The sequence below is a fragment of the Prunus dulcis genome, chromosome 1 (assembly GCF_902201215.1).
Source record: "Prunus dulcis chromosome 1, ALMONDv2, whole genome shotgun sequence".
Classification (NCBI taxonomy): domain Eukaryota; kingdom Viridiplantae; phylum Streptophyta; class Magnoliopsida; order Rosales; family Rosaceae; genus Prunus; species Prunus dulcis.
Genome location: NC_047650.1, coordinates 36,784,853 through 36,798,524, shown reverse-complemented (window position 1 = coordinate 36,798,524; position 13,672 = coordinate 36,784,853). Strand labels below are relative to the sequence as shown.

General features: G+C 36.4%; 2 protein-coding genes and 1 pseudogene across 3 annotated transcripts; 2 read left to right on the top strand and 1 right to left on the bottom strand.

Annotated features, from left to right (window-relative positions):
* On the top strand, positions 1–7,289 carry LOC117626347 (annotated as a pseudogene). Its single transcript, XR_004585545.1, has 25 exons — positions 1–147; positions 499–867; positions 966–1,145; positions 1,263–1,376; positions 1,474–1,632; positions 1,853–2,066; positions 2,170–2,293; positions 2,394–2,464; positions 2,537–2,681; positions 2,788–2,897; positions 2,992–3,061; positions 3,132–3,205; positions 3,284–3,379; positions 3,454–3,549; positions 3,646–3,773; positions 3,864–4,098; positions 4,185–4,349; positions 4,576–4,716; positions 4,984–5,094; positions 5,238–5,417; positions 5,588–5,716; positions 5,808–5,903; positions 6,108–6,296; positions 6,535–6,701; positions 6,866–7,289. The product of XR_004585545.1 is annotated as a protein TPR3-like (transcript).
* A 579-nt stretch (positions 7,290–7,868) lies between these two features.
* Positions 7,869–10,220, top strand: LOC117616659 (pheromone-processing carboxypeptidase KEX1-like). Its single transcript, XM_034346039.1, has 3 exons — positions 7,869–8,178; positions 9,495–9,553; positions 9,639–10,220. The coding sequence occupies exons 1-3, from the start codon at positions 8,053–8,055 to the stop codon at positions 10,009–10,011; spliced, it is 558 nt and encodes a 185-aa protein (XP_034201930.1). The 5' UTR covers positions 7,869–8,052; the 3' UTR covers positions 10,012–10,220.
* A 1,138-nt stretch (positions 10,221–11,358) lies between these two features.
* LOC117619330 lies at positions 11,359–11,955 on the bottom strand. Its single transcript, XM_034349259.1, has 2 exons — positions 11,898–11,955; positions 11,359–11,672 (listed from the first exon to the last, which is right to left on the bottom strand). Exons 1-2 carry the CDS (start codon positions 11,953–11,955, stop codon positions 11,359–11,361), a joined length of 372 nt encoding a protein of 123 aa, XP_034205150.1.
* Positions 11,956–13,672: the final 1,717 nt, after the last annotated feature.

Genomic DNA, 13,672 nt, shown 5'->3' with positions numbered 1-13,672 from the left:
GCAGCATAGTAGCATAGGGAAGACAGCTCTCTGAGATATATATATATATAGAGAGAGAGAGAAAGAGAGAGAGAGAGAGTGAGAGAGCGTGAGAGTGAGTTTCAGTCCTCTGCTTCTTCAGTGGCTCTGTTCTTCTCTGTTTTGCAGGTAATCTTCTGGGTTTATCTTTTTTTACTTTTACCTCTGAAAAAGAGGTCAGCTTTTGCTTCTTTATGCCTTATTTTTCATCCCACCTTCTTCTTTATGCCCTCTTGAATTTTACTGGGTTGTGGCTACTTTACTGTTTTTGATTTCTGAGAACCCTAATTTTCTCTGACATGGGTTGAAAGCTCTTGCTTTCAGCCCTCCATTTTTGCCAAATCATGAATGTTCTTGAGCCTCGATGACAAATAATTCTGGGTTGTCGTGAGGGACGATTTCTTGTATCCGATTTTTTCACAGGAGTTTTGTTTTATTAACAAAAAATATTGGTGTATTTTGTGGTTTGGTGCATCTCAGACAATTTTGATTGGTGTGAAGCCCTGTCTCTTTCAATGAAATATCAATTCCATGGAGAATTTTGACTCTTTTTGACTGTTTTTCTCAATATTTTCCAGGTGATGTGATTTTTTCTTCTTCTTCTTTTGGGGTTGATAAATTGTTACATTTTCCATTAAAACAAACAGGCCCTTCTGTTGCCTGCATGTTCTTTCTTTGTATTTTGGGGAAATTCTTGCTTTTTTTTGGGGGGTGCTGTTATTGGTGATATCGTCTTATTTGCAGGTCGAGGATAAGGAGAAGTAATTATAATGACGTCGTCTCTCAGTAGGGACCTCATCTTCTTGATCTTGCAGTTACTTGAAGAGGAAAAGTTCAAACTCTTCATAAGTAATTACTAATCCCAACTTCCCTGTCTTTATCTTGGATATGTTATGCAGCTATTATTGATTTATTTACAATTTCTGTTTTTGGAAATCCTCAATCAGGCTTGAGCAAGAATCAGGATTGTTCTTTAATCTGAAGTATTTTGAGGAATTAGTACTTGGTGGGAACTGGGATGAGGTCGAGCGGTATCTTTTGGGGTTCACTAAAGTGGATGACAACCGGTATTCGATGAAGGTCTTCTTCGAAATTCGTAAGCAGAAGTATCTCGAGGCATTAGATAAGTAAGCATTTGATTCATAAAAATTTACCCTTTTTATAAACAGCTCCATATCTTTTTTCTTTTTTCGAATTTTTTTATAACGTTGTATATAGTTTAATCAATTTTTGAAATTAACCAGACAGGATAGAGCCAAAGCAGTAGATATCCTCGTGCAGGATCTGAAGGTTTTCGCAGGTTTTAATGAAGATTTGTTCAAGGAAATCACTCAGCTCCTGACATTAGACAATTTTAGGTATATGTTCTAAACCAATTTTGTGAGCTTCAAAATTGCTTGTGAACTCATAGTGTTGTTCTCAACTGGCATTGTGAAATTGATTTGCGTTATGCAGGGAAAATGCTCAACTAGCTAGCTATAGAGATACGAAGACAGCAAGAGCAATTATGGTCATTGAACTTAAGAAGCTTATCGAGGCCAATCCTCTTTTCCGTGAAAAAACAGAGTTTCCTAACTTAAGAACTTCAAGGTTGCGGATGCTCATTAACCAAAGGTAAACCGGTAACGTAACAAAGAATAAAAAGAAAATTTGTGTTCCTTTCAAGTGAGTGAAATTCTCTTCTTTTTTTTTTCCTTGTAACTTGTCTTATGGAATTTCGTTTGTGTGTGGCCAGAAAAATAAAAAGGTTCTCGTATGTTAGAAGTGTTGCAATTTTTTCAATAATGCTCTTCTATATTTTGCAAATGAACTGATTTTAGAATGAATATGGCAGCTTGAATTGGCAGCATTCCCTTTGTTCAAATCCTAGACAGAATCCTGATATAAGAACCCTATTTGTGGATCACTCTTGTAAAAATTCCAATGATTCATTCGCTCAATTAACAGCAAACAATCAGCTGATGGGTTCTGTGCAAAGAGTTGATGGTTTTCTTCCTATGGGTTCTGTACAAACAGCAAACAGTCAGCTGATGGGTTCTGTAAATGGGGTACTGCCCATAGATTACTTGTTTCTTAATTTTTCTTCGGAGTGCTGCTGGAATGTTTAAACGTTAACTTATTTATGCTTATTGTTTGAATTTTTCCTATCAGTCCTTCCAACCCACACCAGCGCCAGTTCATCCTCCGTTATCTGCATGGATGTCTATTCCTTCGATTGTAAATCATCCAGCAGCTTCTGGAGGGGGTATCGGTTTTGGTAGTCTAACAAATCCAGGTAGTTTTTTAATTTTTATTTCTGAGTAATTTTTCTAAGGCTTTGAATCATGAATAAGCTTGTATTTTCATTTCTGATAATATTCTATTGCCTGGTCTAGCTTCATCATTGAGGGGTCCTGGGGATTCTGATGATTTTTTCAGAACGCGATTCTCTGGTGTTTCAGACAGGGTAAGCTTAGGTCCGACTACATGATGAGCACACAACTTGAATTTGGACCATATTTATTTATGCCCTCTGTAGGTTATGTTGCCAGGGATTAATCCAGGTCAAAGTAGTACTACATTTAACGCAACAGAATTCCCCAAGACGGTTGCTCGAACTCTGAATCAGGGGTCAGCTCCCACAAGCATGGACTTCCATCCTGTTCAGCATACGCTGCTTCTAGGTTTGTTGAGCTTTCCTTTAAGGACATATTTGGAATATAAGATGATTATTTTTTAGAATACATGTATCTGTTTAAGCTGTAAGCTTATAAGTGTTTCCTGCACCAGTTGGAACTAATGTGGGGGATATAAGCTTGTGGGAAGTTAGTTCAAGGGAGAAGTTGGTATCAAGAAATTTTCAGGTATGGGATATCGGAGCAAGTTCAATGATGCTAAAGGTATGTTCCCTTATCACAAGAGATATTAGAGAGCAAATTCACATTTTATTTCACTGGGATCATCTTAACTTAATTGATTTCTAATGAAACTCAGGCTATTCTGATCAAGGATCCATGTGTCTCAGTTAAGCGTATACTTTGGAGCCCTGATGGTTCTCTATTTGGTAAGTTTGAATATATAGGACGACAGCTTTTTTCTAGAAACAGGTTTAACATAATTGTTCTTTCAAACAGGAGTTGCATATTCTAAACACCTAATGCAATTATACACTTATTTGGGTGGGAATGAGATTCGCCAACATTTGGAGGTAGGTTCTGCTATCTTCTACCTTTTCAGAATATTTAAGTTTGCTGTTTTCTTTTCTAATAAGTTTTTCATTTTCTAGATTGATGCCCATGTTGGTAGCATTAATGATCTGGCGTTCTGTAACCCGACCAAGCAACTCTCTGTCATTACTTGTGGTGATGATAAGGCCATTAAGGTTGGTTAGAAAAGTGGTTAGATAGTTGGTCGTGGAAAACACGATATCTTATACACCAATTTTGTGATTTATAGGTGTGGGATGCATCAAATGGGTCAAAGTTGTATAGTTTTGAAGGTCATGATGCTCCGGTCCATTCTGTGTGCCCTCACAACAAGGAGAATGTCCATGTGAGGACTTCACTTCGTAATTGTTTTTGGTTGATTAGTCCTTTTTCATCTGCCTTCTATGGATGATTTACTCTATGTCTTTTTCATCTGTCTCAGTTTATCTTTTCAACATCAGTAGATGGAAAAATAAGAGCATGGTTGTATGACAATCTGGGATCTAGGGTGGATTATGATGCTCCTGGCCGCTCATGCACAACAATGGTCTACAGTGCAGATGGTAAAAGGTTGGTCTACGGCCATTCTAATGTTTTTGCGACCTATGCTTATATTTTGGGAAACATTAAAGTTCGATCTTTACACTAAATGCAATGCAGGCTCTTTTCATGTGGGACAAGCAAAGATGGAGAATCTCATGTTGTTGAATGGAATGAAAATGAAGGTGTAATAAAGAGGAATTATGTAGGATTTCAAAAACATTCTTTGGGTGTTGTTCAGTTTGATACAACCAAGAATAAGTTTTTGGCTGTTGGAGATGACTATGCAATCAAAGTTTGGGATATGGATAATACCAATCTTTTGACTAATATTGATGCTGAAGGAGGCCTACCAGTAAGCTTCCTTTGAAATGTTCAGCATACTTCTGTTCTAAAAGTGGTAGCTCTACTTATACATTATTTTTAATTTTCCATTTTAAGGCAAGTCCTTGCATTCGCTTCAACAAGGAGGGCTCTTTATTGGCTGTTTCTGCAAATGAAAATAGAGTCAAAATTTTAGCTACGATGGATGGTCTCCGGTTGATGCGCACTTATGAAAGTCACTCGCTTATTTCCTTGAGAAATGCATCTGAGACTGTAACAAAGGTCAGCTTATCAGATTTCTATTAATTCCCTGAATAGAAGATTCTTTTTCCTTTCCTGAAGCTGTGTGCAAGAAGCAATCTTCCTAGTATTGCAACTGCATTTAATGGTTCTGGCCAAATCATGTTTTCCTTGTGCAATTTTGTACCATGCACGAAGTTTTTGCTTCATCCTGCTCCTATAGGTCATAAAAGTACTTCTAGTCTAATGAATCTAGCATGCTTGACAGAATGGTAGCACCATAAACCTGGATGATGTGAAACCAAGATTAACTGAAGAAGTCAATACAAGGATATGGAAGCTCACTGAGATCAGTGAAACTGCTCAGCTTCGGTCATTGAGGCTCTCGGCTATGATGAAATCAGACAAGGTTTGATTTCTTATCAAATATTTAGCATCAGGGACTCTCAAGTGTTGTTCATTCATTTCAGAAATAAGTAGGTATTTGTTTACGGGGACATTCCTATGGTCATTGATTATGCACTTCTACTTCTGCACACTTCGGCCTTTTTTTTTCCTTCTCAAAATTTATTGTTCACTGATTTTTTCAGAAAAATAGGAAAAAGGTTTTTGTTACCTCTGTTTCTTGTAAAAGAAAAAGTAAGTTCCTCATTTGCTTCTTCTGTTACTATTACAGATCTCAAGGTTGACATACAGTAATTCAGGTAGTGCCATTTTGGCATTGGGATCCAATGCCATCCATCTACTGTGGAGGTGGCCACGGGGTGACCATAATTCGAGTATCAAAGTACAAATTCTCAATATTTGCTCTGATCCCGTTGCAAATAATTCAAATTGATGATTATACCACCTTCATATTCAATCTGATTCTTTTCTTCTTTAATTCAATTCTAAAGTGAGGATTATGGCTGTGCAATTTTTATTGTCTAGGCAACAACCAAGGTTACCCCACAGTTAGTGCAACCGACTTCGGGCATTCTAATGACCAATGATCTTACTGGTGCTAAACCTGAATATGCACTACCCAGCTTTGCTTTGTCCAAGAATGATTCTTATGTCATGTCAACCTCTGGAGGGAAGATATCTTTGTTTAACATGATGACATTCAAGGTAAGTTTTATATATCAACAGGGATCCAGTTTATTGTGTTTACACATGTTACCTTAAGAAATGTGTTCCTCTCCCCTCCCTTCCCCTCCCCCCACCCCAAAAAAAAAATTGGTTGGGGCTCTTTGCAATTTTTTACACATCAATATAAGAGTTTATATGCTCAACTACAGACGATGACAACTTTCATGTGTCCACCCCCTGTGGCAACAAGTCTTGCTTTCCACCCGGACGACAATAATATAATTGCTGTTGGCATGGATGATTCCACCATTCACATATACAATGCCCGTGTAGACGAGGTATGGTGGTTTCGTAGCACAGTGCACATAGAATTGCATTTGCGCTTACTCGAGATATATATCTAGGTGATCACTTTGTTCCTGGTGTTAGGTTAAGAACAAGCTTAAGGGTCACTCCAAAAGAGTCACGGGTCTTGCCTTCTCCCATGTTCTGCATACACTTGTTTCTCTTGGAGCAGATGCTCAGGTTAGTATTCCATCCTCAACAAATTGGAAATATAATCCTACATCTTTCTAAGTAGGCCTCTCAGTGTGCTTTTCAAGTTAATATCAGAGAGAATTGCAAAACAGGCACTTTCCTACTGATGCCTAGACATTAAAAACATTAAACAAAGAGGATGGTTATGAATAATTCTGACATATCATAATTTTCAATTTTTTTTTTCCCCAGCTTATTGTGTGGAACTCTGATAAGTGGGAAAGGCAGAAGAACTGTTTCTTGCAAATTCCTGCTGGGAGGACACCTGCAACGATGTTTGAAACTCAGCTTCAGTATCACAAAGATCAGATACACTTCCTTGTTATACATGAGACTCAACTTGCAGTATATGAAACATCGAAACTTGAATGTGAAAAGCAGGTAATTTCATTTCAGCACACACTTTTTTCAGTGGATCACTTAGCTCTTGAACAATTTTCTTTTGTCCCCTGAATTTTTTTAATCACATCATGGTATTGAGAAGCACTTCACTTGTCACCAACAAATAGAACAAATGACTGCTAAAATGCTTTGGCTTTTTAATAATTGACAGGAGCACTCTCAGTATTATGATTTGCTGCACTGTGATATGTGACATGTTTTCTATATCATGTTTCAGTGGGTTGTAGGAGAATCTGCAGCGCCAATCTCGCATGCAGCATTCTCTTGTGATAGCCAGTTAGTGTATGCCAGCTTTCAGGATGCAACTGTGCGCGTGTTTAATGCATCAAATCTGCAAGTGCAATGCCAGATTAATCCCAATGCTTATCTTCCACCCGATTTCAGGTGATTGGTATTTTCCTTGATATCTTAAAAGAGCATACACCATACTACAATAACAAGTTCTGCATCTCATCCCTATACTAAGTTGAACAAACTGTTACGGCTGTGAATGTCGATGGTCATTTCATTCTTAATTTCTGTTCTATTTTTCCTTTCTTCTGCTGCAGTTCTGCATCATACCCTCTAGTTGTAGCTGCACATCCACAAGAGCCAAACCAGTTTGCTGTAGGGCTAACTGATGGTGCAGTTGTGATAGTTGAACCCCTTGAATCTGAAGACAAATGGGGTGTGCCTCCACCTGTTGACAATGGGTTACAAAGTGTCTTCCATACTACATCTCCAGTCAATGCTTCCAGTTTGGATCAACCCTAGACTTGATAAGGCCTAGTTAGGACTTTTGAGACTCCATAATTTAATAAAGCCTTAGGAGTTTAATTTAGTTTTCTTCTTTTTTCTTTTATTTTGGCCATTTCTACAGGCCTAGTTGGATCTTTTAAATTTCTGGGGCAAGTCCCATGTGCTTGTGATTTGTGCCCAGTAGTAGTTGTCTCAGACTTTCTTGCTTTGCAATGAAATATTTAACTTATTGCTGAAGATGGGACTGAATCTTTGGTCAAGATTTTAAATTGGGGTGGGCTTGGTTTTTCTCTATCTCGACAAAGTATTGATGTTGGAAAAATTTACGATGGGAGCTCGGACTTGTGGACTACAAAACTTACTTAAGAATATGGAGAAAGTATATGGAAGTTTGAATAAAATCTTGGAAAATGTTTTATCTGATATAAAAAAAACCCTTGAATGAAATTTTGATATCTAAAAAAAAGGAGGCCTAATTTTCCAATTCATTTGACTGAATTTTAAATTTCAAAGCTGGTCCGAAACTGGTAAAGGACAGGGTACTTGCTAAGTTGAAACTCTGGGGACCTAACTTAAAATCTACGCAGATTGCAGGGGCTAAAAACGTAATTAACCCAAAATACAAAGCCCAAATGTAAAACCGACAAGTCAATGAAAGCTAGCCTTAGCCTGACAGCTCTTCCTTGACAAAACAACGACAGTTAAACACCATCGCTGTTAGATCGGATTTCACAAGCATGGTCTTGTCTTTTTCTACAGATCCGACGGCCCAAATTTGTCCTGTGATACTTACCTGCTGTGACTATATCTTTTGTGTTACTCTTTCCAGAACCAGGTCCTAGTGGCTACGGTAGCGTCTCTCCCCCAATTACGATATCCTCAAAACCCTAGCTTAAGCCCTCAATTTCCCAAAACCCTAGATTTTCTCTCTTTAAATTCTCTCTCTAAATTCTCTCTCAATTAGGGTTTACTCTTTGTAAAAATAATATTTTTGGGAATGGAGATGCAGAGCCTCTGCTCCAACAGCCTCGTTTTGGATGGTTTTCTCTGCTCTGTAGTGCAGGCTATGGTAGCTGAGGCAGCCATTGCTGCTGCCAAGTCTATTGCTTTGTCCTTCTGGATGGTATGTGCTCTCTTACTTTATAATTAATTTTGCATCAACATGTTTTTCTAAAATGTTTTTAATATTTTTTTTCCTGGTTGTAAGTTCTCAATTTTATGCTTTTACTTGGTTTTGTTTGGTCTAGTGCATTGGGGTTTCTCTGAGTATTTGGGGTTTTGTTTTTTTTTGTTATTTTGTACTTAAAGAACCTGGTTTTCTTCCATATGTGGCTTAGGCTTTGTCTGGATTTTTGGGGTTTTTTTTTTTTGCTTTTATGTTTGCGATGATTCTTTCACTCCCTCAGCTTTTCATAGTTTTTACTCTATTTAGGACTATAAGAATTTTATGAGATGCTTTTTTGTTTTCAATTTTTAGATATGTCTTTCCCAAATCTTAGTTTTTTTGTCATATCTTTATAAGAGCTTTGATGGTGTGGGGTCTTGATTACTGTATTTATAATTTGCTGAAAATTTTCCTGCTGATTCAAACTTGAACTGGCTTAGTACCAAAGTAAAAAAAAAAAAAAAAACTTGTGTTGGGCTAAAGGTTTTTTCCCCCCAAAGTAAGTAGGCAGGCTATATAAACTTGAAAGAAGAGAAGAGATTGGGAGAGGATATGCTTTTTAAATTTAAATATGCCCTTTGTATAGAGTTTGACTTTGAATTGCCTGTGGAGCAAACCTTGTCAAATTTTGAATCATTCTTACCTGGAAATATGACAGAATAAATTTTATTTTGTGGGTTGAATTATATGATGGCCTGATCGATGCATACCCCTTGATTATCTCGGATTATCTGTGATAGAATTGATATGTGAAATAACTGCTTGTTCTCATTATCACTTTTACTTTGAAATATGTCCTCTGGATGAGACAGAGTGTTGTTTAGGTAGGCCCATACCAAAGAGAAGTTGAAGAATTAGGCAAACGAGAGGGTGATTTTTTTTAATTTTTTTAGTTTGATTTTTGTTGCTGGAACATTTAAGTTTGCTTCGTTTTTCATGCTGTTGTGGATTGAAATATGAAAATCCTTGTTATTGGCTGGAGGCATTCTCCATCTCTTTGCTGAAAATGAAGTAGTCATTGATTATAGTTCCAACAATTGATAAAAAGTTCCCCTTTTAAGACTGAGTAAATGAAGCTTAGTGACCATTCAAGCTAAACTTTTTCTGACCCTCTGTGTTCGTGTGGCCTGAGTTATCATGCAGCTACATGATTTTATACAAGTTTCACCTTATTGCTCTTTTAGCCTCTGCCTTTAACTTTTTCTACATACTTGTTAAGCAAAATACTTAATTCTTCCTTTTATCTTCGTTCACCATGAGTTATGGTTTTTCAGATGGGATCTATTCCTAACACAACCACTGTTTTTCCCAAAGAACCTGAGGAACTCACAGGGTTAGTGTTGTGACTTCTTTTTTCGTCATTTAATGTTGTCTTTCTTTGATGGGGAAGTCAGTGAAGCCAATTTTTTTGTCTGCAGATTTCCTATCACTGAGCTTTTTGCAGTGGAAAAACCTGCTCCAGAGAACAAAGATGCAAGTGAAACTGAGGACGATGACGACGATGATGATGATGATGATGATGCTGCTGCTGGTGATGACCAGGATGATGATGGAGGTGATGCGGATGATGCATCTGGGGAAGAGAATGAGGGTAAAGCAAATCCAGAAGACGAGCCTGAGGCCAATGGTGATGGTGTGAGCGAAGAGGATGGTGATGATGATGATGATGATGACGACGACGACGACGATGATGACGGCGATGATGGGGAGGAAGACACTGAGGACGATGAAGAGGATGAGGAAGATGAGGAGGAAGAGATACCTCAGCCACCTGCTAAGAGGAGGAAATGAAGTTTTTCATTGTTTCTTTTAACTTTGCTGCCTTTTCTGGTTACCGGGAATTTGGGTTTGTAGGAGTTGAGTAATTTAGGTGGCATGTCCACATATGGTAGAAATGTTCACTGTACTTGTTCTCTAAGCTATCAAAATTCTTAGTTCTACACCTTTAATATATATATCTCTCTCTCTGCGGATGGAAATGACAATGCCAATTTATGGGATGCTTTTAACATTTGGTTGCTAAATCACAAAGCTCTATCTGATTGTGTTGATAGATGGTCAAATATGTAACATGGGATTCCGATCTTCTTGGGTTTCCTCTAGTTTTTATTAAAACTCATCAAAAATCTAAAAACGTGACAGTGCATCTGTTCCCTTCAGTCTTCTTCTCCATTTTAGCTGCAAAGAACTGGACATTTTTCTCTCAAAAGCAGCTCTTCTCCCGTTTGAAAACTTGTGTTTGTCTCCTCAAATGTAGGCACAACGTCATACATGGCATAAAAGCAGTATTTCATTTTTGGTTTTTGTTTTGTTTTGTTTTTTTAATATTGGATTCAATCATTCATTAAAAAGAATCCCAAAAATATAAACGGACAAACTTGGCACCATATACAGAAGAAGTGAATTAAAAAAATTTAAAGCCACTTCGTTTATGTTTTTTTGTCAGCAACTTTAATAATCTTCATATGAGAGTTTCTTCTCTTTGCACTTAAAATACTCTGTTCGTCATCGTCCCCTTAAAAAAAAAAAATTCTGCTTGGTTGTTCATTTTCGTTAAAATTAGGTTTATAAATAATTTTTTATATATTCCAAATCATAGGCGTGGTCATTAAAAAGTAAGGACCAGAATAGTGATTTAAGATGAAGAGGAGTTGCATAGCTTTGAGAGAGAGAGAGAGAGGAGAGAGTAAAATTGTGTTTTCTGCAGCTAATGCATAGAAGAGTGAAGAGAAAATACGTGGATGGGTCACGTTTTTAGCCTTCGAATGAAACTAAACTGATGTGGCATGCTTAGAATTAAAGCCAATTAGATCCTAGCAGAGGATTCGGATCCCATAACACGATAGATGGATTCTCTAAACAAAAATGTTGGCCAGATTAAGTCAAATTTGCGTCGGGTGTCTAAATATGTTACACAATTTCCTATTTTTTATAATATGAAGGGGCATAATCCAAAAATATTGTTATTATACAGTCAAACTGGGAGCTTGTAAATAATGTAAATAACTGAGCATTATTATATATTATTGCAGCATGTAAATATCTTATTTTGTTACATTAGATTAGAAACGAAAATCCCTAGTTGAATTCAAATAACTTTTTTCAAAAGCTTCAAACTTTTTTCTAGGCCTCCTCTCATTAACAGCCACCACTAATAACAGAGGAGCTAGGCAATAGAAGGAAAGGAGGATCCCAAGCATAGGAGAATTTCACAGAAGCACCAGCATCCAAGAGATTGCCCATGATGAGGCGGCACACGTCCCCTTGCTTTTTCAGGATTGCTGGATCAACAGGCTCTGTAGTCTGGAACCCTTTGCAGCTCAAAACTATGGACGTTTGAGCACATGCGCAGTTGTTGGTCACAACCACATTCCATTCTGGCTTGCCTCCTATCTCTCTCCCGCTTCTGGTTGTGCCAATGTTAATGTTGTTCAAAGTGCAAGCACAAAACCCTACAATTTTGATGAAGGAAATATGTGAAACCTTGCTATAAGAAAAACCGTCTTTATATACACTCGTTGCATGGAAGAATTTTACTATAGAGAAGTTGTCTTAAATTTACGGTGCATATGCAAGAATTTTATTATAGAGGAGTTGTCTCAAATTTAGATAATTTGGGATGCACTTCGGATGCCGAAGTAAATCAATGGATAAAAACACTACATTACTACTTTTACCTTTGCTAACGAGACTCAAAAGAAGAACCAGAACGAAGGACTTGGCAATGGCTTCCATTGTTAAGAAATATTTCAGCGATGAGATCCTTGGTGGTGGATTATGTTCTTATTTATATTCACTGGAGTATGAATTCTAACAGATGACTTTGGTAACGCCATAAATCCGCTCTGAAATTACATATTTCAATATTTGCTTTGTTCTAATGACATAAATATGGTAGTCAACACCTTAAAGAGATACATTGTATTTTTTTTGGGGTGTTTTGTTATGCAACCAAAAACAGAGCATGTAACATATTTATTTATTTTAGTTGACCATAATATATTTTCATTGTCACTCCAATTTTTTTTATTTTTTTATTTTAATTCACTCTTTTATTTGTAATTTATTTTTATAAGAAAGTAGTGCATGACATTGTTTTTTGAGTGTAAATAATAATTCCCTATTTTTATAGGACATTATTTTTCACTAATTTTATGATAATTAATCCTTCTAAGATTTTGAATAGTAATTAATTTGGTAACCATTTATAACCAAGGCCGGCCATGGGCCTGGGCCCTTTAACAAGGGGCCCAAATGTTTTAATATTTGTATATTAAAAGTCAGTTATTTTATTAATTAGCTAAATGGTCTGTAATACAACAATGCTCCACAACAATGCTCCACATAAAAAGAGATTAATATTTTAAACCTACAACTTATAATTCAAGTGATTAAGAGCATTCTCGTGAAATTTGATTCTCTACTTCTCTTGGCCCCTGTGCTGCTTGTATCAACAAGTTGACTTGTTAACTTCATCAACCATTCACAAGCATACTGGTAAACAACAATTTATGATCAATGAGGAGATGGACCTTTAGGCTCTAAATCTAATTCAATAAGAAAATGAACCCAATTGGTAGAAGAAGACCCACAATTTGCCGCAAGCTCTAAGACCAAGGTTGCTTTGAAGGAAGACCACCCATTATAGGGCAATCATATTTAATGTTGATTTGTGTGACATATCATATATTTAATGTTAATATGTCAATTTGCATGATTTCGAGTGCTATTATTTTCAACTTCTGTTCTATTTTTTTATTCATGTTGTCTTCCCACCAATGATGTAAATTTGAAAAACACAATCCTATCTTTTCATTTACCATTATTCCTAAAATGCTATTTAATTATTAATTCAAGTAAATTCTCTTTAGTTTGGGTTTTCTCATAATTTAAACATACAAATATATTTCCTAAAAAAACGTAAATTTAAAATTTTAAAAAATCCTAAATAAGCGCCAAGTTTAATGCCTTTCTTCCTTTCTCTACAAGCGTCTACCCCCCTTAATATTGGGGAGTTATATTTTCTTTATGCTTTATTCTTTTGATCCCTTGTAGATTGATTTTTCTTGTCTGTTTTGTCACTGTAAAGTTTTTTTTTTTTTTTTTTGGTGTCCATTTAACTGTAGAATATTTTTTTTAGGGGCTGGGTTTGTTTAATTTGAATTTGATTATAAGTTTAAATGATGCAAAATCAAAATAACTTGCAACAATAATAGGTACATGTGGGAACGCAGGTGTCCATATTTGCAGGATTGAACATTAGGGATTGCCCAGAACTGTTAATCATATGGGAAAGACATGACTTGATGAATATGAAAAAAAGAGCTACAGTTTGGCGTCTCTTTTTTTAATTATGGAATTTTTTTTCTTTTTTAATTCTTATGAAATTGAGTTTTTATTTTAGGTTTGAAGTTTTTCTCTAAGTCCTCAGAAGTCATTTTACAAAGAGGTA